At 45.8% G+C, this 26,011-nt stretch overlaps 1 protein-coding gene across 1 annotated transcript in view; it reads right to left on the bottom strand.

The window, feature by feature from the left end:
• The window catches only part of ABCB10 (ATP binding cassette subfamily B member 10), a 146,547-nt gene that overhangs the window by 82,211 nt on the left and 38,325 nt on the right, over window positions 1-26,011 (bottom strand). Inside the window, exon 3 of the mRNA XM_030196479.1 lies at window positions 4,217-4,419. Within this exon, the coding sequence (XP_030052339.1) occupies window positions 4,217-4,419 (203 nt within the window). The remainder of the gene's footprint in view (window positions 1-4,216; window positions 4,420-26,011) is intronic.

Raw genomic sequence — 26,011 nt, 5'->3', positions numbered from 1 at the left:
AACTGGAGGAAACATTGATGCAGAGGACAAATGGGGATGTGAAAATAAGCATCCTTGAGTTGAGGTACTTGCCCAGTTGAACGGAAGTGATCACTAATCGCATAGTTTCAATCTGAAAATGCGTAACCCAAAGTGCCATGTTAACCTGCTTGAGGTTTAGGATGAGGTGATAGGAGCCCTCCTTTTTAGGGGACCACAAAGTCCATTTTATTGTAAGTCGCTTAGTGTTAGGCAGGATATAAGTTTTAAAAAATAATAAATAAATAATAGATGGAATATCTTAGAGAGAGAGAGAGAGAGACAGACAGACACAACAGCACATAGTGCATCAAACTTTTTAAGGTGCCCATACTGCTTTCCTCTTGACTGGCACCCTGCAAGGGGACTCCAAGAAAAATTCTGTGAGAGGGTAGGAGAATTTCAGCTTGTAACCATACCTTAAAATCTCTAAGACCTGTTGGTCTGAAGTGATGTAGGTCCAACTCCTCATAAAAGCCAGAAAGGCAGCCTCTGATGGTAATATCTGAGGAGGGACCCCGGCTAACTTCATTGTGAAGGCCAGGCAGTATTGGACAGTCAAGAGGACTGGCTTCCTGCCCTTTTGTCTGCATGAAAGGAAGGTTGTTTATGTTGATAACAAAATCTAGAAAAACCTGAAGGCCTTCTGGCCTATAATTCTTGGAGTACCGAAACAGAAAGTCAGAGGAGCGATAGGAAACTTTTGGCTTCTAGCAAACAATAAGTCTTAGACTCCCCCAAGTCCTTGATAAGGTTTTCACATATTCCGCAAACTGAAGCCTACCTCTAAAGGGAAGCTTAGCAAGAGTGGACATTGAAGCCATATCCACCACCCAATTCCTGAGCAATAAGGAACTTCTGACAGATAATGCTGGGGCCATTTGTTTTGTGAAAGCTCTAAGTAAGCCATAGAGACCATCCACCAAAAATGACAAATCTGTCTCCATGAAGGGAAAATCCTGAAGACTAGAATACAAGTTCCCAGAAGTGTCCGCTGCAAGCTGGATAAAGTTAAGGCATAGCCCTAGCCACAGCCACATAAGAACCAATAGCTGTGGCCTGCAGGGCCAAGACGGCCCCCTCAAAGGATATCTTCAGGCAGCTTCAATCTTGAAATCTTGTATATCCTTAAGGGCCATGCCCCCCTGAACAGGAACTGTCATCTTAGTAACTGCTGTGACCAGGGAATCCACCATCAGGAGGCTGAGAGTCTCCAGCAACTCAGGCCTGAGCAGGTAAAGGAGAGACATGGCCCAAGCGACCTTGAGTCAGGAGTGCTCCATTGGGCCAAGATTAGCTTATGCATAGCCTCGTGTAGATGGAAAGTCTTAGGTGGTCATTTGGTGCCAGACATGATAGGATTGGAGGAGGCAGTGACGGACTGGGAGGCCGGAGCAGAGATATGGAGAATCTCAAGAGCCCAAGTGAGAGGCGTGAAACATGTGTGCCGCATGAAGGGTCATTCTCTTCCTCCGAAGGAATCTACCCCTCCTCCAAGGCATCCTTAGGTCCTAAGGAAAGGAGGGAGCAACCAAAGAGGGGTTTGTCTGAGACCACCAAGCCTGTTTCCCGCTCAGGCTGAGGCTGCAAGCATACCCTATTAGAAGCATATGCAGAAGGTTCAGGAAAAGATGTGCATCTCCTACAGCAAGGGAGCAGGCTGAGATCATTACAGTAAAAAAAAAAAAAAAAGCTTTGTGCATCAGCAGCAATTCAGGGGCGAATGGAGAATCCTCATATTGCTGCTGCTCCACAGAGCCCATCTGATCCTCAGAAGAAGGAACAGTAGCAGACACACCCTGTAACTGAGCCTGTGAAAATGCAACAGACTGCTGGAGAGCCCCAGAAGCTGCAACGTCTAGGAAAACATGGTCACCTTTCCCACGCTGGCCAAGGCAGGCTGAAACACAGGCAAAACACACTGCTGAAGAAGCTAGGCCTGCCAGAGTGTCACAGTCCAAAAGCGGACACAAAGCACTTGCTCCTTCCCCCACAGACCCTTGCTGTCAAATTCACGAAGAGCCACAAGAAGCAGAAAAGCCCAAGGCTGCCACAGAGGAACAAAGGCTGAAGTTGTTACTCTGAAAAAGCCACCTCCCCCACCTCCACAAGAAGATTTTGAAGGTTTCTCTTCCAAAGCGCAGGGTTGGCTCACAGCACTATCCCTTCTAGCAACTCCTTTTTTCTTCTTTTAAATAGAGGAAGGAGACCCAAGGCAGGAAGTGGCGGGAGAGGGAGGGACCTAGCACCACTAAGTATTCCTTAAGAGCAGCTCAGCCCAGCTAGAGTGCCCCCCAACTCAACTAAACCATTTATATATGCGTTTGACACAAATGACAAAGCGTGGAAGGGACTATCCAATCTATATCCAAAATATAATATCTATGAAGATGCATATAGGCATTGCTGGTGAGAATGTGCTAAAATAGAGAAATACCGGAAATAACTCTGGAATTATTTAGAACAGATGTTAGGACAATTTGTTTCTAGAATTAAAAAATTATATATTTTAGATTTAGATTAAGATCTAGAATTGGAAATTGAAAAGAATTATATTTCTATGAAAAATATGTTTAACTGCAAAAATATGTATATTAATACACTAAATGCAATAAATAAATAAATACAGTAGGTACAAACTGAATCTCCAACAGTAATGCTGTGGAGAAATCAGAGGAATAAATTACTATATATGGAATGTTTGTTGGTTCAAAATAAGGGAGAAAAGAAAAAAAATCAACTGCTGTGTGTGTGTGTATATATATATATATATATACTAGCCATTAAGCCCGTAACAACGGGCTAGTTTTTTGTTTTCCTATGGCCTCCCCCCATCCACCAACCCTGCTCTCTCCCCTGCCCTCCCCCCATGTCCAGCAACCCTCCTCTCCCCCCTCCAATCCGCTCCATCCACCCGTGTCCATCAACTGTTCTCTGCCCTACCCTCCATCCTCGGGCTCCCATCCACCACGATTGTGACCTCCTGTGCCCTGCCATCCCTGTCATTTTGCCGTCCCCCCCGGCGTCGCCCCCCCCTTTCCGCTGTTGTCGCGTCATCAGTTCTCCATCGCTGCGTCTGTTTCCCTCAGTTCCGCCCCCTCCTTCACTCCCTCCTCCTCCGATTTCCACGCCCATGTCCAAGCCCTCCTCCCTATTGGGCTGTACTGCTGGTGGAGGCGGGGCTTGGACTTCTACACTCTCAGCATTCCGACTCTACTGCGCATATGCAAGTGAGTCGGTCACTTGCCGTTTATGTTTGATATATATATATAGATATATACATATATATATATATATATATATATATATATACACATATATAGATATATATATATATATATATATATATATATATATACACACACACACCCTTTTTAAACTCCCTGACAACCCAAATGAGAAGCATACTCAACACCGTACTGGGTTAAGATGTCACTCAGAATCAATACATAATTGGACTCACAAAAAGTCACATTAACAGCAAAAAAACTGAGCAAACTGGTTTGGTTTCTTAGACAGAGCATACCAGGAAAAGATTAATGAAACAGAAAGGAGGGGGGTAGGGGGAAAAGAGGTGGGAAACAAAAATGAAAACACACTGTAAAGCAAAAAAATATATCTATGTTCCTTACTACATTGATACAGATGAAAAGACTGAAAAATGTTTGTAAGGCTAGACAGCAATAAAGTTGATGTTTCAAAGTCAGTTTGGTAAGTTACTGAGAGTCGTTCATTGGTTACTGTAACAGGGTCAAGCACAAAAAAAACAGCACAAAGGGCCTTTAAAAACGAAAGGGAACACAATTTTTTCATTTAAAAAATCCTTTAATAGTGAATTTTGATTGAAGAAAGACCCGACACGGGCCGTGTTTCGGTGCCACCGCACCTGTGTCAGGGGTCACACCAATGACAAAGGAGGATTCAATAGACCAATTTCAAAAGGCTGATGCTTTCCAAAATTCTGTGTGATATATTCCTGGGTCTTTGAGTTGTACCTAGTATCTCAGATCAACTAGGTGCCATGTACTATAATTTATTAACTATAGTACATGGCATAGCAACAAGGTTCCCCCACTCTTACTGGGTAAAGCTACTACTGTCCTTACATACACTAAACTCCAGCATTTCTTCCCAAAACTCAAGTATAAGAAATTCCACCATTCAATACATTCAAGGTCAAGAAAAAAAAAAAGTATACCATCATTCCAATGCCCACTGATGCTTGTGCCACAGCTCGTAACCCATCTGAGAGGTTCTCGGTCACAGATCGGCCCAACAATGCAGTATCTGAAGACAAGCGGTTAATCAGTTCTCCAGTGGGAGTCTTGTCAAAAAATCCTATTTCCTGCCTCAGAACAGAGGAGAACAGAGATGTTCTCAATCTCTGCACAATTCTTTGGCCTGAAAGAAGCAAAACAGAAAAAGGCACCTAGTTAGAAGCCCCAAGGTGCTCATATTCAGATATTTGATTTAGGAAAACAAGAGTTTTACTGGGTCTAAATACAAATACAAAGGAAGGATTTAAATTCTAGGAAAGATAACAGAGCAAAAAAAAAAAAAAAAACACTTTTTGAAAACCCGCTAACCAATGTTTACACTGTTCTAAACCAGCATAATATTAGCTTAAGGATTTAATATCCTGCACGTAGGTGGAAAAAAACATCATCCAAGAAAAAAAAACTTCTAAAAAAGGACTCTTACCAATTTTTACATTTTACATTTATCATTACCTACTAAGAATCCAGTTTTCTTCAAGACCCATAAGTCACAAAAACTCTTTAGTGTTTAAAATTAAGTATATGCTTTGTAGGGATCATGTTGGAGGCAATTCATCCTGCTGTGCATTGCTTTAGATTAATATTCTAACACCATGGAGCACTTCATTTGGAATCTCATTACTCATGCTGTAGTAAATCATAGCATGTTTTTACCTGCACCCCGACATAATAGCCCTTGACAAAATAGCCCATAGCCCTTCACAAAAATAAGAATAGTAAAAACTCCGTCTCCCTGCTTCAGTATCTCTTCTCCCCCTCTATCCCCTACTCCCTCATCTGAGCTCTCTCTTCCTTCAACTCCTTCTCCAGTGCATCATCTTTCTCTCCACACCCCCATGTTCTGTCAATTCTGTCCTACTACCACCTTTCCTGAATTCTGGCGTCTCTCTCCCTTCCTCCCCCTTCCCATGGACTGGAAATGCATCTTTAACCCTTCCTTTCCACCCACCTCCCAAAATAGTCCAGCATGTCTCCCTCTTGCCTACCCTCCCTGGTCCAGTATCCCTCTCACCCTCCACCCCTCCCCCTCCCGCCAGCAATCTTCCAGTGTTCCTGTGGGCCACTAGCAGCGTCAACTTGTACAGGGAAAGATCTTAATTTAAAACTTCCTTTCTACTGAAAGAGATTTGCTTCTTGTGCACTATGAATACTTAGCAAGTACTTGAATGCCTCTACTATATCTCCCATGTCTCATTTCTTTGTGGCCAATTCCACTCCTAGGGTGCTTTATTAACCAATCATCCATGTACAAGAACATAAAAAAGACCCTGAGGTAGGCCAGTTACTGCTAGGCATTTGGGGCCTTTTTTACTAAGACGTGCTAGCATTTTTAGTGCGCGATATTTAGGGCGTGCTAAACATTAATGATGTCCATAGGAATATATGAACATTGCTAACATTTAGCGTGTGCTAAAAACGTTATCGCGCCTTAATAAAAGGCACCCTTGGTGTGTAGCCTGAGACTACTATCAGGCCACATGGAAGAATCTTCATGTTGGTAATGGGTCCTTTTGCTGTAAATCCCAGATTTTCCCTGTGAAAAGCACAGATGGTGATATGTACGCATCCTTCTAACTCCAGTGAGCATGACCAATCCTTCATTTCTACCAAAGTAAGAATCATCTGAGTGAATTCATCTTGAATATCTTTCATTAGTGGCCCATTCAGGTTTCTCAAATCTAAGATTTATTTATTTCCTACATTTGTATCCCCACATTTTCCCACCTCTTTGCAGGCTTACATTATGCCGCAATGACAGCCATCATTAACGGTAAGAGAATAACAGAGTATTGTTACAATTAAGTACATTACATGTCAAGAAAATTGGGAGTAAAGAAATAATTAATACATATAAGATATGCACAGTGTAGGATAAAGTATAGCGTAAATAATAACAGTGTGATTAAAGTAACCAAATTAAGGAGTTCAATGTAGAATTAGTTCTAATGCAGATGTGATAGAGAATCTCTTATGAAAGATTCTTATTGTAAGTCTCAAAGATCCCAACTTCTTCGGAATAAAAAAAAAAACAGGGCCAATGCAAGGTTTTAGATGTCCTGGGTGAACCTTTAGCTTGCAGCTCCTCTCACCCCTCCCCAAGGATTTTGTTGATTAAACTCAATATTCATGATCAATCCAACACCACCCTCCCAGAACAGTCTTTAAAAAGAACTATTTGTGCATCATACATGGAAAACAAAAATGAGGATGTTATAATGCCTTTGTATCGCTCCATGGTGCGACCGCACCTAGAATATTGTGTTCAATTCTGGTCACCGCATCTCAAAAAAGATATGGTGGAATTAGAAAAGGTGCAGAGAAGGGCGACGAAAATGATAAAGGGGATGGGACGACTTCCCTATGAGGAAAGGCTAAAGCGGATGGGGCTCTTCAGCTTGGAAAAAAGGCAGCTGAGGGGAGATATGATAGAGGTCTATAAAATAATGAGTGGAGTTGAACGGGTAGATGTGAAGCGTCTGTTTACGCTTTCCAAAAATACTAGGACTAGGGGGCATGCGATGAAGCTACAATGTAGTAAATTTAAAACGAATTGGAGAAAATGTTTCTTCACTCAACGTGTAATTAAACTCTGGAATTCACTGCCAGAGAATGTGGTAAAGGCGGTTAGCTTAGCGAAGTTTAAAAAAAGGTTTGGACGGATTCCTTAAAGGAAAAGTCCATAGACCATTATTAAATGGACTTGGGGAAAATCCACTATTTCTGGGATAAGCAGTATAGAATGTTTTGTACTTTTTTGGGATCTTGCCAGGTATTTGTGACCTGGATTGGCCACTGTTGGAAACAGGATACTGGGCTTGATGGACCTTTGGTCTTTCCCAGCATGGCAATACTTATGTACTTATGTATACTTTAAATATTAAACTTTGCTTTATAAATATACACATAATGGGGATAATATTATAAAGCGAATGCTACATACCTGTAGAAGGTATTCTCCGAGGACAGCAGGCTGATTGTTCTCACTGATGGGTGACGTCCACGGCAGCCCCTCCAATCGGAACACTTCCTAGCAAAGTCCTTTGCTAGTCCTCGCGCGCCGATGCGCACCGCGCATGCGCGGCCGTCTTCCCGCCCGAACCGGCTCGTGCCGGCCAGTCTCATATGTAGCAAGACAAAGAGAAGGGAAGACACAACTCCAAAGGGGAGGCGGGCGGGTTTGTGAGAACAATCAGCCTGCTGTCCTCGGAGAATACCTTCTACAGGTATGTAGCATTCGCTTTCTCCGAGGACAAGCAGGCTGCTTGTTCTCACTGATGGGGTATCCCTAGCCCCCAGGCTCACTCAAAACAACAACCATGGTCAATTGGGCCTCGCAACGGCGAGGACATAACTGAGATTGACCTAAAAAATTTACCAACTAACTGAGAGTGCAGCCTGGAACAGAACAAACATGGGCCTAGGGGGGTGGAGTTGGATTCTAAACCCCGAACAGATTCTGAAGCACTGACTGCCCGAACCAACTGTCGCGTCGGGTATCCTGCTGCAGGCAGTAATGAGATGTGAATGTGTGGACAGATGATCACGTCGCAGCTTTGCAAATCTCTTCAATAATGGCTGACTTCAAGTGGGCTACCGACGCTGCCATGGCTCTAACATTATGAGCCGTGACATGACTCTCAAGAGCCAGCCCCGCCTGGGCGTAAGTGAAGGAAATGCAATCTGCTAGCCAATTGGATATGGTGCGTTTTCCTACAGCCACTCCCCTCCTGTTGGGATCAAAAGAAACAAACAATTGGGCGGACTGTCTGTTGGGCTGTGTCCGCTCCAGATAGAAGGCCAATGCTCTCTTGCAGTCCAATGTGTGCAGCTGACGTTCAGCAGGGCAGGAATGAGGACGGGGAAAAAATGTTGGCAAGACAATTGACTGGTTCAGATGGAACTCCGACACAACCTTTGGCAAGAACTTAGGGTGAGTGCGGAGGACTACTCTGTTATGATGAAATTTGGTGTAAGGGGCCTGGGCTACCAGGGCCTGAAGCTCACTGACTCTACGAGCTGAAGTAACTGCCACCAAGAAAATGACCTTCCAGGTCAAGTACTTCAGATGGCAGGAATTCAGTGGCTCAAAAGGAGGTTTCATCAGCTGGGTGAGAACGACATTGAGATCCCATGACACTGTAGGAGGCTTGACAGGGGGCTTTGACAAAAGCAAACCTCTCATGAAGCGAACAACTAAAGGCTGTCCTGAGATCGGCTTACCTTCCACACGGTAATGGTATGCACTGATTGCACTAAGGTGAACCCTTACAGAGTTGGTCTTGAGACCAGACTCAGACAAGTGCAGAAGGTATTTAAGCAGGGTCTGTGTAGGACAAGAGCGAGGATCTAGGGCCTTGCTGTCACACCAGGCAAACCTCCTCCACAGAAAGAAGTAACTCCTCTTAGTGGAATCTTTCCTGGAAGCAAGCAAGATACGGGAGACACCCTCTGACAGACCCAAAGAGGCAAAGTCTACGCTCTCAACATCCAGGCCGTGAGAGCCAGGGACCGGAGGTTGGGATGCAGAAGCGCCCCTTCGTCCTGTGTGATGAGGGTCAGAAAACACTCCAATCTCCACGGTTCTTCGGAGGACAACTCCAGAAGAAGAGGGAACCAGATCTGACGCGGCCAAAAAGGAGCAATCAGAATCATGGTGCCTCGGTCTTGCTTGAGTTTCAACAAAGTCTTCCCCACCAGAGGTATGGGAGGATAAGCATACAGCAGACCCTCCCCCTAGTCCAGGAGGAAGGCATCCGATGCCAGTCTGCCGTGGGCCTGAAGCCTGGAACAGAACTGAGGGACTTTGTGGTTGGCTCGAGATGCGAAGAGATCTACCAAGGGGGTGCCCCACACCTGGAAGATCTGTTGCACTACCCGGGAATTGAGCGACCACTCGTGAGGTTGCATAATCCTGCTCAACCTGTCGGCCAGACTGTTGTTTACGCCTGCCAGATATGTGGCTTGGAGCACCATGCCGTAACGGCGAGCCCAGAGCCACATGCTGACGGCTTCCTGACACAGGGGGCGAGATCCGATGCCCCCCTGCTTGTTGATGTAATACATGGCAACCTGGTTGTCTGTCTGAATTTGGATAATTTGGTGGGACAGCCGATCTCTGAAAGCCTTCAGAGCGTTCCAGATCGCTCGTAACTCCAGAAGATTGATCTGCAGATCGCGTTCCTGGAGGGACCAGCTTCCTTGGGTGTGAAGCCCATCGACATGAGCTCCCCACCCCAGGAGAGACGCATCCGTAGTCAGCACTTTTTGTGGCTGAGGAATTTGGAAAGGACGTCCCAGAGTCAAATTGGACCAAATCGTCCACCAATACAGGGATTTGAGAAAACTCGTGGACAGGTGGATCACGTCTTCTAGATCCCCAGCAGCCTGAAACCACTGGGAAGCTAGGGTCCATTGGGCAGATCTCATGTGAAGGCGGGCCATGGGAGTCACATGAACTGTGGAGGCCATGTGGCCCAGCAATCTCAACATCTGCCGAGCTGTGATCTGCTGGGACGCTCGCACCCGCGAGACGAGGGACAACAAGTTGTTGGCTCTCGTCTCTGGGAGATAGGCACGAGCCGTCCGAGAATCCAGCAGAGCTCCTATGAATTCGAGTTTCTGCACTGGGAGAAGATGGGACTTTGGATAATTTATCACAAACCCCAGTAGCTCCAGGAGGCGAATAGTCATCTGCACGGTTGCAGGGCTCCTGCCTCGGATGTGTTCTTCACCAGCCAATCGTCGAGATATGGGAACACGTGTACCCCCAGTCTGCGAAGTGCTGCTGCTACTACAGCCAAGCACTTCGTGAACACCCTGGGTGCAGAGGCGAGCCCAAAGGGTAGCACACAGTACTGGAAGTGACGTGTGCCCAGCTGAAATCGCAGATACTGTCTGTGAGCTGGCAGTATTGGGATGTGTGTGTAGGCGTACTTCAAGTCCAGAGAGCATAGCCAATCGTTTTCCTGAATCATGGGGAGAAGGGTGCCCAGGGAAAGCATCCTGAACTTTTCTTTGACCAGATATTTGTTCAGGGCCCTTAGGTCTAGGATGGGACGCATCCCCCCTGTTTTCTTTTCCACAAGGAAGTACCTGGAATAGAATCCCAGCCCTTCTTGCCCGGATGGCACGGGCTCGACCGCATTGGCGCTGAGAAGGGCGGAGAATTCCTCTGCAAGTACCTGCTTGTGTTGGAAGCTGTAAGACTGAGCTCCCGGTGGACAATTTGGAGGTTTGGAAGCCAAATTGAGGGCATATCCTTGCCGGACTATTTGGAGAACCCACTGATCGGAGGTTATGAGAGGCCACCTTAGGTGAAAAGCTTTCAACCTCCCTCCGACTGGCAGGTCGCCCGGCACTGACACTTGGATGTCGGCTATGCTCTGCTGGAGCCAGTCAAAAGCTCGCCCCTTGCTTTTGCTGGGGAGCCGAGGGGCCTTGCTGAGGCGCACGCTGCTGACGAGAGCGCGCGCGCTGGGGCTTAGCCTGGGCCGCAGGCTGTCGAGAAGGAGGATTGTACCTACACTTGCCAGAACAGTAGGGAACAGTCTTCCTTCCCCCAAAAAATCTTCTACCTGTAGAGGTAGAGGCTGAAGGCTGCCGGCGGGAGAACTTGTCGAACGCGGTGTCCCACTGGTGGAGCTGCTCTACCACCTGCTCGACTTTCTCTCCAAAAATATTATCCGCACGGCAAGGCGAGTCCGCAATCCGCTGCTGGATTCTATTCTCCAGGTCGGAGGCACGCAGCCATGAGAGTCTGCACATCACCACACCTTGAGCAGCGGCCCTGGACGCAACATCAAAGGTGTCATACACCCCTCTGGCCAGGAATTTTCAGCACGCCTTCAGCTGTCTGACCACCTCCTGAAATGGCTTGGCTTGCTCAGGAGGGAGCTTGTCCGCCAACTGCCGCACATTGTTCCGCATGTGTATGCTCGTGTAGAGCTGGCAGGACTGAATCTTGGCCACGAGCATAAAAGAATGGTAGGCCTTCCTCCCAAAGGAGTCCAAGGTTCTAGAGTCCTTGCCCGGGGGCGCCGAAGCATGCTCCCTAGAACTCTTGGCCTTCTTTAGGGCCAAATCCACAACTCCAGAGTCATGAGGCAACTGGGTGCGCATCAGCTCTGGGTCCCCATGGATCCGGTACTGGGACTCGATCTTCTTGGGAATGTGGGGATTACTTAGAGGCTTGGTCCAGTTCGCCAGCAATGTCTTTTTGAGGACATGATGCATGGGTACTGTGGACGCTTCCTTAGGTGGAGAAGGATAGTCCAGGAGCTCAAACATTTCAGCCCTGGGCTCGTCCTCCACAACCACCGGGAAGGGGATGGCCGTAGACATCTCCCGGACAAAGGAAGCGAAAGACAGGCTCTCAGGAGGAGAAAGCTGCCTTTCAGGAGAGGGAGTGGGATCAGAAGGAAGACCCTCACAGACTCCTCGTCAGAGAAATATCTGATGTCCTCTTCCTCTTCCCACGAGGCCTCAACATCGGTGTCAGACACAAGTTCACGGACCTGTGTCTGCAACCGTGCCCGGCTCGACTCCGTGGAACCACGGCCACGGTGGGAGCGTCGAGAGGTAGACTCCCTTGCCCGCACCGGCGAAGCTCCCTCCGCCGACGTGGTTGGGGAGCCCTCCTGGGAGGCTACCGCACTCAGTACCGCAAGCGGCACCGATGTCGGAGACCTCACCCCGGACAATGGGCCAGCCGGCGCCTGGCTCGACGGTACCGGAGGCGCAAGCACCCCCGGTACCGGAGGGGTAGGGCGCAACAGCTCCCCCAGGATCTCTGGGAGAACGGCCCGGAGGCTCTCGTGCAGAGCGGCTGTAGAAAAAGACATGGAAGCCGATGCAGGAGTCGATGTCAGAACCTGTTCCGGGCATGGAGGCTGTTCCGGGCTGTCCAAAGGGGAGCGCATCGACATCTCTTGAACAGAGGGCGAGCGGTCATTTCGGTGCCGATGCTTACTGGGTGCCGACTCCCTCGGCGACCCAGAGCTCTTGGTGCCAACACGGGAAGGGGACCAGTGACGATGCTTCTTCGATTTTTTGGAGTGAAGCACGTCACCGGAGCTACCCGGCACCGACGAGGAGGACGTAGAATCCAGCCGTCTCTTCCTCGGGGCCGAGGCCGAAGGTGGTCAGTCTCGGGGGGGCTGTACCGCAGGAGCCCTCAGGGTAGGGGGAGACCCACCCGAAGGCTCACCGCCACCAGCAGGGGAATGGACAGCCCTCACCTGCACTCCAGACGAAGCACCACCGTCCGACGACATCAGCAGACGAGGAGGTCTCGATACCACCGACGCAGCCCTCCGATGTCGCCCCGATGCAGAGGGTCGATGCCTCGATGCACTCGATGCAATCGGGGGCGAGGATGAAGGTCCGGGCGCCGACGACGTCGAAGCAGTCGATACTCCCGATGCTGATGCCGATGCCGACGAAGAGCCCGAGAACAAAACGTTCCACTGGGCTAATCTCGCTACCTGAGTCCGCTTTTGTAAAAGGGAACACAGACTACAGGCCTGAGGGCGGTGCCCAGCCCCCAAACACTGAAGACACGACGCGTGCCTGTCAGTGAGCGAAATTACCCGGGCGCACTGGGTGCACTTCTTGAAGCCGCTGGAAGACTTCGATGTCATGGGCGGAAAAATCGCACCGGCGAGATCAAAACTCGAAATGGCGAAAATGGCACCACAAAAATAGGGGGAAGAAAAACTTTGACCGAGGCCTAAAAGGGCCTACCCCGACGACGAAAGAAAACTTACCGGGGCAAAACTGGAAGTATGGGAAGGGAGAAAACCATAAAGGTCTCCTTCCGACACCTTTTTTTTTTTTTTTTCAAAGAACGAAGTCTATAAACGACGCGCGAGGTCAACTTTGGGGCGCGAACGGCGAAACACGACCGTACCAAGCGCGGACAAAAGAAGACTGGCCGGCACGAGCTGGTTCGGGCGGGAAGACGGCCGCGCATGCGCGGTGCGCATCGGCGCGCGAGGACTAGCAAAGGACTTTGCTAGGAAGTGTTCCGATTGGAGGGGCTGCCGTGGACGTCACCCATCAGTGAGAACAAGCAGCCTGCTTGTCCTCAGAGAAAGGATTTTTCATACATAAAGGTCTTATACATAAAAAGAGCTTACAACAAGGTTTACACACATGCCAACTATTACACGACCCATATGTAAGCATGTTCCAGGGCAGAGTCATGATTTACACATATTCTTTATAAAATGTATGTGTATTTTACATGCTAACATTTATGCCTGCTTCTGAGCAGTCAAACTTCTGCAACTTTAATCTAGCCATGATTTCTAACTGTGTACCTTACCACTGACACATAGGCCAAAAACAGACACCTGCTTGCTTTCCAAACCTAAGCAACCCATTCGATAATTACCCTTCATGAATGCAATTTTAAAAAAAAACAAATTACAAATTACAAGTGTAAACTGACTATTTGAAAACAGTTCATTCTTCTAGCAGGTAAAAGTATGCACTGATGATTCTTAAGTTGATATGTTTATCAGGATATTGCTTAAATTTGCCTTTAATTGCTCTTTTACCATCCTCCAGAAGCTGATGTCTTGGTGACCATCTAACCTGACTAATGGTTGGGCCAGCCCTGTCAAAAAAAAAAAATACCTCAAGTAGAAGCCAGTTAGGAATTCCTCCAAGGATAGATCTTTCCCATAATAGGGATGCCACCTTAGCCTGAAGGAGTGTAGTGTTGGGATCTTTGATCTGAGAGGCAGTTAGGAAGTGGATGGGTATGGTTTAAAGGAAATATATATTGTGGCCCATGACTACAGCCTAAAAGACTTATTTGTCTGTGGATGTGGCTCTCAAGCCAATCCTCAGGTGATACATCTTAGGGGGTCTTTTACTAAAGATTAGCTGGAATTATCTGCAGCAGGGCCCATACGAATAACATGGGCTCTGCAGGACATAACTCTAGGCAATTTTTAATAAAAGACCCACTTAATTTTTTCAGCAGCAGGACTAGGTGTGCCTTACTACTGGACATATAATTTGCAAGTGAGAAGGAGGGAGCGACACTCCTCTGACCATGAACCATTTCTATATGATATGCCCATCTACCGATGCAGCTGGCCTAGCATCAGCAACCTATGCTTGCTCTCTGTCTTCATTAATATACCTCTCTAGCTTTTTACTTTGTTCAGGTCTCACCTACTCTGCCCTCCATTTTTCTCTTTTCTACCCCTCCATTCCTTGTCTCCCATCATTTCCATGGGCAAATCGTGCAGGCCGAGAAGGAACACAGAGCAGCCTCAGAGAGAAGAGAAAAATAGAAAAGTGTCGAGGCTTGGGAGGAGAGAGAGAAAGCTGGAAAAGAAGTATCAGGCCTGGAGAAAGAAGAAAAGTGTGGAGGGCCACAGCCTTGGGAACCAAAAACATATAAAAATCAAGCAGAGAGGACAGGCCTGAGTAGGAGGTGAAGATGGAAGGAGGGAGAAGAGGACGTCAGATCTTTTGGATGTCTGGACACTTTGCAATGGGGGACCCCTGCTTTTCTTTCCTCTGTGCTCTTTTTTTTGGGAGGGGTGGAGGGTAGTGGGCTAGGGAAGGATTACTTGGTATGTTAGGGTGAGCTTCCGTTTTGTAGAGGGGTTATAAGGACAAAGGCCGTTCTCCTTGTTATGTTATTTTCAGATTGCCAGTTCAACCTTTAGCAGTGTTTTTTGATTCGGGGGGGGGGGGGGGGGGGGGGGGAGAGAGAAGTGAAGTGTTTGAGTGGGATGATCTTTGTGTTTTTGCTTATTTCATGTCATTCGATTTGTTATATTCCAGCTTGTTTTGCTTGATGGGCCTGGATTTATTGTATTTGGGGAGTTGGGATAAAGTTGGGTGGAGGGTTTGTTTAGGGTTGTGCTTGTTTACCTACATTATACAACTGAATCATAGTTGGTTTTATTATCTGCTTACTGTTATTGTTTTGTTTTCTCAATAAAAAGATTTCACGTAAAGAGCAACTTTCAAGACATCTAACCAAGGGTAAAGTGGTTGTCTCAAAATTGTCCTCCGCCAAACCAGCTAAAAGTATGCCTGGGAATCTACAGTACATGTACTTTTAAGAAAACGTCTGAGGGGAGGCATTCCAGGTGGGTTCCAAAAATATCATACACATACACTGAAGTTTGTTGCCATGCATGTTATTTTCTGGCAAACTTCTGCCTGACTTTAACACAAGTATGATCATCTGCTGATCTTGTGTACTTGTAGCAGCTTTCAAGGAGAAAGTACACACATACCCCTTCATTCTACAATGTGCCCAACTTGGCATTTAGCTCACAAAGCTGCATGCCCAAGTTATAGAACAAGGATATTTGCATTTGTAACTTTAATTAGATGCTAATTGGTGTTAATTGGCACTAATTAGCAGTTATGTGCATAACTGTCCTTAAGTAACTTTTTTTTTATAGAATATTGATTATCTGTAGCAGGTGTTCGCAGAGGACAGCTGGCATATATTCTCATGTGGGTGATGTCATCCATGGAGCTGGTGCAGACACTGCCATAGTGCACGGTCACTTTAAAACTTTGAGGAAGTGCCCCCACTGTGTGGTGCCTTCCCGACCAACACTCGTATGCAGGACCAGTCTTGTAATCAGCAGGTGGCTGGTTTGAATCCCTCTATTACTATTACTATTGTTTTAATTTGGACGTCCCTGACTGCACTTGCATGTTTTTTTTCTTCCGATTTTTGCTCTCTGCATGGGTCCCGCGCAGCACCAACTAAACTAAAATTGCTCGGGGGACCTGCATACTGCTGTCAAGGAGCTAGGTATGGTATTTGAGGCTGACATAGAGGCTGGAAAAAATATTTAAACAGTTTGTTTTTTAGGGTGGGAGGGGGTTAGTGACCACTGGGGGAGACAGGGGAGATCATCCCCGATTCCCTCCGGTGGTCATCTGGTCAGTTTGGGCACTTTTTGGAAGCTTGGTCGTGAAAAAAACAGGACCAACTTTGTGTGGACTAAATGCTCGTCAGGGACGTCTTGCTTCTTTCCATTATCAGGCGCGGAGGTCCATCTGTTAACCACGCCCCAGAACGCCCCAGAACGCCCCTGTCCCGCCTTCGCTACCATTTGGCCATGCCCCCGAGAATTTCGCCCGTCCCCGTGACGGAAAGCAGTTGGGGCCGTCCACATTCAGCTTTCGATTATACCTGTTTTTGAGATGGACGTCCATCTCCCGATTTGTGTCGGAAGATGGGCGTCCGTCTCTTTCGAAAATAAGCTGGATAGTAACATAGTAGATGATGGCAGATAAAGACCTGTATGGTCCATCTAGTCTGCCCATATAGAATGTTCTTAGAGTCTAGGAGTATTCTAGAGACTCCATCTAGAAAGTTTACGGAATGTAAGTTGTGAAGGAGAGGACCTGGGGGTAGATAAGATGGAAGTGGAAGAGGAAGAAGGGAGGCAGCTCACGAGCAGACATAGGCAGAACAGAGCCTTGCCTCCATTCCATCCCCAGAGAGCGAGAGAAGTAGTAATGCCCCCTAGAAAAGGATGGAGGAAAAAGGACTACATTACCCAGCATTCCCCGAGAGAAAGCAGAGAAAGGGTCGTGACCCCTGTAAAATGGAGGAGAGGAAGAGACTACATTTCCCAGCAACCTTGGGGCAAAGCCTGGAACAGAGATTACCTTCCCCAGCAGGAACAGGGGGAGAACTCTAACAAGGAAAGGGTGGTGCTCCTGCAGGGTAATCAAGGGAAAGAGGAACAGCTGCAAAGTGGGTGGGACGGGGAGCCCATGGAGTATCAAGAAGCTGGGCAGGGAGAAAGAGAGGAGAGCGAGGAAGAGCCTATGGACCGCTCAGCCTGGGCTCACTCCTTAGGTAACAAGATAAGGGACCAGGTAACTTCATGGTATGGTAACTGGGCTAAGAGAGGAAAGAGGAAAGGTCATGTGGGAGGATGGGTCAGTGCTTAGAGAGAGTGACCCAGATGGGAGGGGCCTTTTCATTTTCCAGAGCTCAGGCTGTGAATGAACTTTGAGTTTAAAGCGTTCTGGTTGAAGAGGGATGAGAGATTTTCTCGGAGTGGGCTGAGCCCAGCAGGAAGAAGGTGGAGTGTGAACTGTGGCTAAAAAGCCTAAAAGAAGCTGAAGGGGTTTGAGCTGTGTGCTGAAGCCTCAAGAACTGTGTTTGTTTTTTGTTTGTTGGAACTGCTTGCAGTGTGTTGCCCCCTTCCAAGGGAGAGGGGAGGAGAAAGAAGACCCAGGGCTATAAAACTGTCTGAAAGGAACCCAGCTGGGTGCTGGAAGCCTGGGAGTTAAAAGTTGTTTTTTTTTTCTTGCTGTGGTTGTAACCCTGAGAGGAGCAACCGGGGGAATTGTGAGGTTTTTTGGTTGATTCAAGTATTGTGTCTTTTTGCACTGCTGGACTGTTGGATCCCAAGCAAAATAAAGAACTTGTTAAGTTTGCTTTGAAGTTGATTTCTTTGAGCCCTGCCCTGTGGACTGCAGTGAACCAGGAGGTTGGGCAGCAAGGGTGAAGGGGAGATCCCGAGGACCCTCAGGCGGAGGGGAGGGTCATCTTCACAAAGTCTGTACCATCAAAAATCAAGCCATCAGGGCCAGAGAGCAAGGGTCTGGATGGAAGAGGGACCCCTTGTTCTGTGTTATTAGGGTTGGAAAAGGATCTAACATCAATGGTTCCTCGGACGATAACTCTAGGAGAAGCAGGAATGAAATAATTAGGATCATGGTCCTTTGGTCTCAATGTAGTTTGAGAAGAGTCTTCCCAATGAGAGGACATGGGGGTAAGATGTATAGAAGATCTGTTCCCCAATGGAGCAGGAAGGCATCTGGGGCTACACAGTCGAAGCATAGATTCTGGAACAAAAGCGGGGAAGCTTGTTGTTTTGATGAGAAGTGAATAGGTCTACTGCTGGGGTCCCTCACTGCTCGAATATTTGATGAGACACAGGCATGCAGAGGGACCAATCGTTAGGCTAAAGGTCTCTGCTCAATTTGTCTGCCACAGCATTCTGTTTGCTGGCTAGATAAACAGCTCTTACAGAAATGTTTCGAGAAGCTGCCATATCTGGTAAGAACCTGTTCCTCCCTGTTTGTTCAGGTAATACATCACAACTTGGTTGTCCGTGCAAATGAGAATTACCTGATTGAGGACGCGGTCTTGGAAAGTTTTGAAGGAATTCCAAGCCTCTTTCAATTCTAGGACATTAATATGTTGTTGTTTTTCCCGTGTGGACAAAGAGCCCTGTGTATGGAGATCATCAAGATAAGCACCCCAACCTACCTTAGAGCCATCTGAAGTGAGGATTTTGTGATGTGAAAGGGGCTGAAATAGAAGTCCCGGGTGAGATTCTGGGAAACCATCTACCACTGGAAGTGGAGCCGAGCTAATGGTGTTATATGGACTGTTGAAGCCATGTGGCCGAGTAGGCGGAGCATCTGACAAGCAGACACTTGGAGAATCTGGAAATCTGAGCTGACAGATGAATTATATTGTCTGTTGAGGGAGAAAGGCTCGACCATGAGTAATGACCAGGAGAGCCCCAATGAACTCTAAGGTCTGAACTGGCTGAAAATGTGATCTGGTGTGATTTAAACTAAGGGGTTCTAGGAGACTTATAGTGGACAGAACCGAGGTCTGTGCCATCTCTCGGGAAGCTACCTTGATTAACCAGTCATCGAGATAGGGGAAAACATGTATATTCTACTTGCAGAGTGTTGCAGATACCACTATCAGGCATTTTGTGAAGACTCAAGCAGACAAAGCCAAGCCAAACAGGAAAACCTTGTATTGATAATGCAGAGTCCCATAGCAGAAGCATAGGAACTTTCTGTGTGCAGGGAGAATAAGTATTTGAGTGTATGCCTCCCTCAGCTCTAGAGAGCAAAGCCAGTCACTGAGATGGATCATGGCAAGAAGTGATCCAAGAAAACCATGCAAAATTTTTCTTTTGAGTAGGAATTTGTTTAAATCCAAATCCAAGCAACCTTCAAGAGCTGCTTCTACTATTTGCAACAGCTATGCTGCCTCTCTCCTTACATCGAGAAGGTAAATCTTATCCCAGTTGTGCATGCCATGGTAACATCAAGACTGGATTACTGCAATGCACTATACAATGGTCTGACTACAATGGGCCTGCACCAGCTCCAGTTGATTCAGAATGCAGCAGCAAGACTCATAGAAGGTTGCAAGCGATGTGACCACATCACACCATTTTTGCAAAAACTTAATTGGCTACCAGTACAATACAGGGCTAAATTTAAAACTGATCTTCAAGGGCCTGAAAGGAAATGGCCCTGAGTATCTGAAGAATAGGATGATCCTCCACACACCGCCAAAGACACAAGACACTAAGGTCCTCCCAAGGACTTTCACTAACTACACCCTCTCCAAAAGACATTACACGATGTGATACCCGCAAGCCAGCCTTCTCTGGAGTAGCCCCCACAAGACTATCTCTACTTCAGGAAGCAGGTGAAAGCTTGGCTCTTCAACCAAGCCGTTAATGGAAGAAGTAACTTGTTGCTCTCACTCACACGCACAAAGATTGACTCGGACTGCACATACTGCAGCAGGACATGTTTATCCACTCCTACCCTAACAGATAATATTTAACCATCTCTCTGACCTCATGTGCAACTTTCTTCAAATCAGTCACCTTACTTTCTAATTTGTCCTACTTTCTTACCCATCTATATGTTACAACTTCAGCTATCAATTACAATGTTCTATTATGTATTGTGTTGACATTGCAAGTAGTATACCATTCTACTGCTCTATTTTACTTATGGGGTCCCTTGGTTCTAAATCTACCTCTATAACATTATGCCAAGAGAAACTCAAGTGTTGTTCTCCCAGCGTGTCTCTGCCTTAGCTTCACTTAATTTAATTTATTTTAACTGGACCTCAATGCATCCACCCTTGGCACTTCACCTTTAAGGCGAACAAGCCCTTTCATTACAAAAGGACGCCAAAGTTATCAATGGGATGCCATAGGATTCCTCAGCTGAGATGTCCTGTGGGTCCTGATCAGTCTCCCAGGAGAGCTCTGAGTCTGAATCTTCAAAGTACTCCTCTTAGGTAGTATGTGGAAGGGTGTGTTGACTACAGCGTCGGCTCTGCGTGGAAGAACATTGAGGCAGATGAGTTTCCAAGGCTGCAGAAAAGTTCCTCTACTAATGCCGATGCATGTGTCGGTTGGGTTCATTGTGCCCCCGACAGTCAACACCAAGCTGGTGTGCGGGACCTCTCCTGTGCCTGTCTCTCTGATGTATCTCCGCTCCATGGATAAATCCTTCTTATCTGTTCCCTTCTCCACCACTGCCAACTCCAGACTTCGCGCCTTCTGTCTCGCTGCACCCTATGCCTGGAATAAACTTCCTGAGCCCCTACGTCTTGCCCCATCCTTGGCCACCTTTAAATCTAGACTGAAAGCCCACCTCTTTAACATTGCTTTTGACTCGTAACCACTTTGTTGAATAAAAGCATAAAAATGTTGAATAAAAGCATAAAAAAATTGGAGTGGAATGCTTCAAAAAAAACATGCAGAGCTAGCTGTTTCAACACTAAAATCTCCTGGGACATGATGGGGCCCACATTAGCCAGAGGCAGGCTCCAGAAAGTCTGTGGGATAGAAGGTAGGGGGGTAATAGAAAGCAGATGTTCTGCACATGATTAACAGTTTGTGGTATTCAGAGACTTGCACAGGGATGTTGTATAGTCAGATGCCAAAGAAAGCTATATAAGACCAATGAGAGATCTGTGCCTTTAAGCATTCTCTGACTGCTTTGTCTGAACATGCTTCCTGCATACCTCATAAAAGGTATGCAGTACAATTGTAAATAAACTTTTTATATTAAATCGTCTAGTCTTCTCTTCAAAGTGGCGAGCCAGCCAGGAGTAGGAGTAGGAGTAGGCCGCACACGGAAAAGAGAAGGCGAGACGATAAGTGTGTGTTGTTAATGAAGTTTTTTTACAGGATTTTGAGAGAGAGCAAGCGTTGTTTAAACCTGATGATTTCTGTGCTCCACTGATGTGGGATTGATCAAACTACTGACGTGGACATACAGGTGATAACTCCTGGGCTTGCTAAAAAGAGAAATAAGAAGACGCGTGAGTAAGCTTACACTGTGGCCTTATTACTGGTATATTTGTTTAGCTTTGTAGTTTTCTGTTTTGTATATTTTCTTGGTTTAGGTGCAGTAGTATATTTTTGTAGATTGTGGCTTTATAGGAGAAATTGTAATAGTCAGAATACAATGAAAGGGAAAGGGGCAGATAAGAAAGAAAAGCCTCCTGTATATGCTATGTATTTAGATTTAGATAGTTCAAAAAAATGCTCCCCTTTGCAGCATGTCATAGAATTATTCCCATTAGAAAAAAAACAGATTGAAAAAATACATGAGAAATGGGTCAAATATGAAGGAAAAGATTCTGTTTTGAGCTGGTCTCAGGATGGATCGTTTGATCGTCCAAAATTATTATCTCTCCTGAGCTACTTACAAGAGAAAAAAAATAAAACTAGGCAGAAGAAAAGCTTAGAGAAGCATCTTACAATTTGGAATTTATTTTCTTTAGCAGCAGATCTGTTTCATGCTGATGTAGATAGGATACAAAAAGAGGCAGAAAGAAATAATCCCCCGTCATATGAATCTAGCAGGGACACGTTGTGCCCCCTAAGGGCGACTGATAAAATGAAGGAATCAAAGGCAAAGCGCCCTGTGCCATGCGCTGGGTATTCGGCTCTTGATGACCCCCCCAGTGATTCAGAAGGTGAAAAGGGAGGGGATAATGAGGACAGTGATGTGGGGACTAGGGAACAGAAAAAGGAAAAAAAACGGGTGAGACAGAAAGAAAAAGGAAAATCTAGTGCAGAATCAGGCACTTACCCTGATTTGAAAACCCTAATTACATCAGAACAATATGACCTGGCAACACAATTTGAAATTGAGGGACGGCTTCGGCTATGTACCGAGTCACCCCCTGAACCTTCCCTTAGAGTGGATCCTCAGACACCCACGTTTAAAATCAGGGAAACACCGCCCAAATTGACACCCAGACCGTCAAAGGCAATTTTTAAGGAAACCTATGTAGCTGCAGAACTTGTGAGATTGGATAAAACTAAATATGGGGCAGAATGGTGGGGAGTTACTAAGAACCTGTTGGAAGTTAAAAACCTCCTTTTCCCCTGTGATAAGGGAGGACCTACCTCACATGAGGACGTACAGAGTTTGACAAACGTAATAAATAAATATTGCCCCAAGGCGGGAAGCCTGGACTTTATTAAAGCAGGGCTGGAGTACTGGGACGATTGGTTTTACAAAATGAAACAGGCTGAAGAAGAGGTGGAAGAGGAAGGTAAACAGGAGATTTGCAGTGCTTTAGATAGTAGTGCTTTACACATGCCAGTTATGACGCGCTTAGACGCAGCTGGCAATCGAATACAACATTACAAGCCATACACCCCCGTAGATGTTACAACTTTAGTTGCAAAAATTCCCAGTATAGTGAAAGGAGCCCGCATGTGGTTAGAAGGGATAGAACAGGTCACAGCAGGCACTCTATTGACTATAGGTGATTTTAAAGCTTTGTGTGCAGCCTCGGGCATTAATATTTCTCAATTGGCAGTACAATGTGGATATCCGCGCCTGCCGTTATATACGGGCGACGGGAATATCTACGCGGGACAAATTAAGGCGCAGCTTTCTGCAGCGTTGCATATTATGTACCCAACCCCAATTGATTTTTCAGCCATTACTGGTAGTAAGTGGGATCCAAAGACTGATTTTGCAGCCCACTTAACGCAGTGTTTGACCTTGTATAAAGCACAGACAGGACAGGATGCGGATGTAGCTCATAATGTTGCCGTGTTTTTGCATCTTTTTATGTCTACCTTGCCTGGTAATATGCGTAAAAATTTGGATGCTGTTATTGCTCTGTCTTCAAAACCATGGCCAGAAATAAGACAGACTTTGATGAATTTTAGTAATGTGCATCGTAAACTGATAGAGACCCCACAGAAAGAACAGGCAAAATTAACTTCTAAGTTAATGACTATGCAGTTAAAGGATTTGGAAAGCAAGGAACAGGATAGAAATAAGAAACAGGAAACAATGGTAACACCCTCTGCCTCACCTCCACAGGTCATTTACTATGTACAACCGGGATATAGCCGGCCGTACCAACCAAGGGGACGAGGCATGGTTAGAGGCAGGGGTAGAGGTCGAGGGATGCAAGGATCAGGACTATCACCCAACAGGAGGGCACATGTACAATGTTGGGGATGTCAGCAATTTGGTCACTATGCTTCAGAATGTTATCAGAATGCAGGAATGCCCCAAGTACAAATGCAGACGCAGCAAGGATTGATGCCACAAGTAATAGGGATGCCTGTGAGTGCCCCGCAGACTGCAATACAGCAGCCAGCAACGCAATCACAGGGACCAGGGGCTGCAGTACAGAGACAGGGTACTGTAAATGCTTTTCCAACTTGGCAGAATACTCCAGACCAATGCTATTGACTGGAAGCAGACCAGTGTCAGGAGGAGGGAATGATTTTCAGATTAGACACAAGGGAACCCTTTATTACATTGACAATTGGCAAATATGGAACTCCTGTGAGATTTTTGATAGATACAGGGGCGAGTACCTCTGTGTTGTGTGCAAAACCACTGGGAGTTAAGCTTTCAAATCAGTATAGAACAACAGTGGGATTTACGGGGATAGAACAAAGAAAAAGGCTAACAGAACCCACTCTGGTGCGCTTGGAATGCCAACCGCACGGTTCAAGGGAGGCTGTGGTACCCTTCTTAGTGGCACCTGATTGCCCAGTAAATTTGTGTGGTAGAGACTTATTGTCTCAATTAGGATTGTGTTTAGATTTTGGAAATAAAGAAATACCAAGTTTGCTCACCATGGTTCAACAGTTGAATAATGAAAATAAAGTAAGGGTTATGGAAGAATTACCACAACATATTTGGAGTACAAGTGATTCACCATATGGACTAGCCATAAATGCAAAACCCCATAAGATAGAATTAATAGAAGGGGCAAAGGGGCCGAAGCAAGACCCTTACCCCATACGACCTAAATTAGTATCCAAAACCTTGGAACACATTGATAAATTATTGAAATGTGGTATTATTGAACCTTCAGTATCCCCGTACAATACCCCATTGTTTCCTGTCCCAAAAGGGGAAAACAATGTAAGGATAGTACATGATTTAAGAGAGCTAAATGAGGTTACAAAAAATCAATTTCCAATTTGTGCAAATCCTGCTACACTTTTGCACACTCAGAATATATATGCATATAACACTGTTATTGACTTGTCTAATGCATTCTTTTCAATACCTCTTCATCCAGAGTCTAGGGATTTGACGTCATTTATAGTACAGAATGAGGCATACAGGTGGACTAGGATGCCTCAAGGCTTTACTGACAGTCCATCGGTATTCTCAAAACAACTAATGATGGATTTAAAGGATTTCAGGAGTCAATTGCCTGACACGGTGTCATTGTTTGTCTATGTAGATGATATTCTACTGTCTGCTGAGACTGAAGCAGAATGCCTAGATTGGACTACAAAATTATTTTTGTTATTAGGAGAGTTAGGATATAAATGTAACAGGGAAAAATGTGTTATAGCTCAGTCTACTGTCACCTTTTTAGGACAAAATGTTTCAGCAGAACATAAGGTAATTATACCGGAAGTTATATCTATTTTAAATGAGACTCCGGTACCGCAAACAGTTACCCAGTTACGTGCTGTTTTGGGAATGTTAAATTACTGCAGACAATGGATACCAAATTATACACAAAAAGTAATGAGACTTTATAAACATTTGAAACTGCCCGCAGCCACACCAAAGAATACATTAATTGTATTGGAAGAGCAGGATAAGATAATATTAGCTAAGATTGTGAGGGATTTGTTATCTCCAGGACCGTTAGCAGTAATAGATATCCAATCACCTGTGCATTTGTGGGTAAAAGACATGGGAAATAGTTGGGCAGCTATGATTAATCAAAACAATGAAGTAAATGCACCAGTAGCTTTTTTGTCAGGCTCTTTTAATCATGTGGAAAAAGGAATGAAAGAAATACCAAAGTTACTGACAGCTATAGTGGCTGCAGTAGGTAAATGGAGAGCACAAATGCCTTTTGTTCCTATTGTAATACATACCAACCACACGATTAAAACGCTGTTGAGCCCTAGCCAAACAGCATTGACAGCCACTAGATTTGGAAAATATCAAGCAGTACTTTTAGGACAAGATATAAGAATAATACCATTAACTAAAGAACAGAGAAATAAGATAGATCTGCTTTTTCCTGTCAATCTAGAGGGTGAGATCGATACTATAGAAATCCCTACATTTCACTATCTTACTTTTGAACCCTTATCTGATGGGTTAATATGGTTTACAGATGGAGCTTGTGAAAGGACTGTTGCAGGCTTTGCCTGCGTGCAGGTAGATGAGAATCTAAGAAAGATAATGCAAGTACAATATAAAACCCCTCCTGACCAGACTGCACAGCATGCTGAACTTTTAGCCGTTATTACAGCCTTACAACACACTGATATGACTCAAAATGTCACTATATATACTGATAGTGGTTATGTTGCAAGTTCACTACAGTATCATATATTAAAATGGCAGCGTAGGGGGATGATAACCAGTACAGGTAAAAATTTACAACATTACACATATTG

Source organism: Microcaecilia unicolor, chromosome 3 (genome assembly GCF_901765095.1).
Source record: "Microcaecilia unicolor chromosome 3, aMicUni1.1, whole genome shotgun sequence".
Lineage (NCBI taxonomy): Eukaryota > Metazoa > Chordata > Amphibia > Gymnophiona > Siphonopidae > Microcaecilia > Microcaecilia unicolor.
This window is presented reverse-complemented; position numbering and strand designations above follow the sequence as displayed.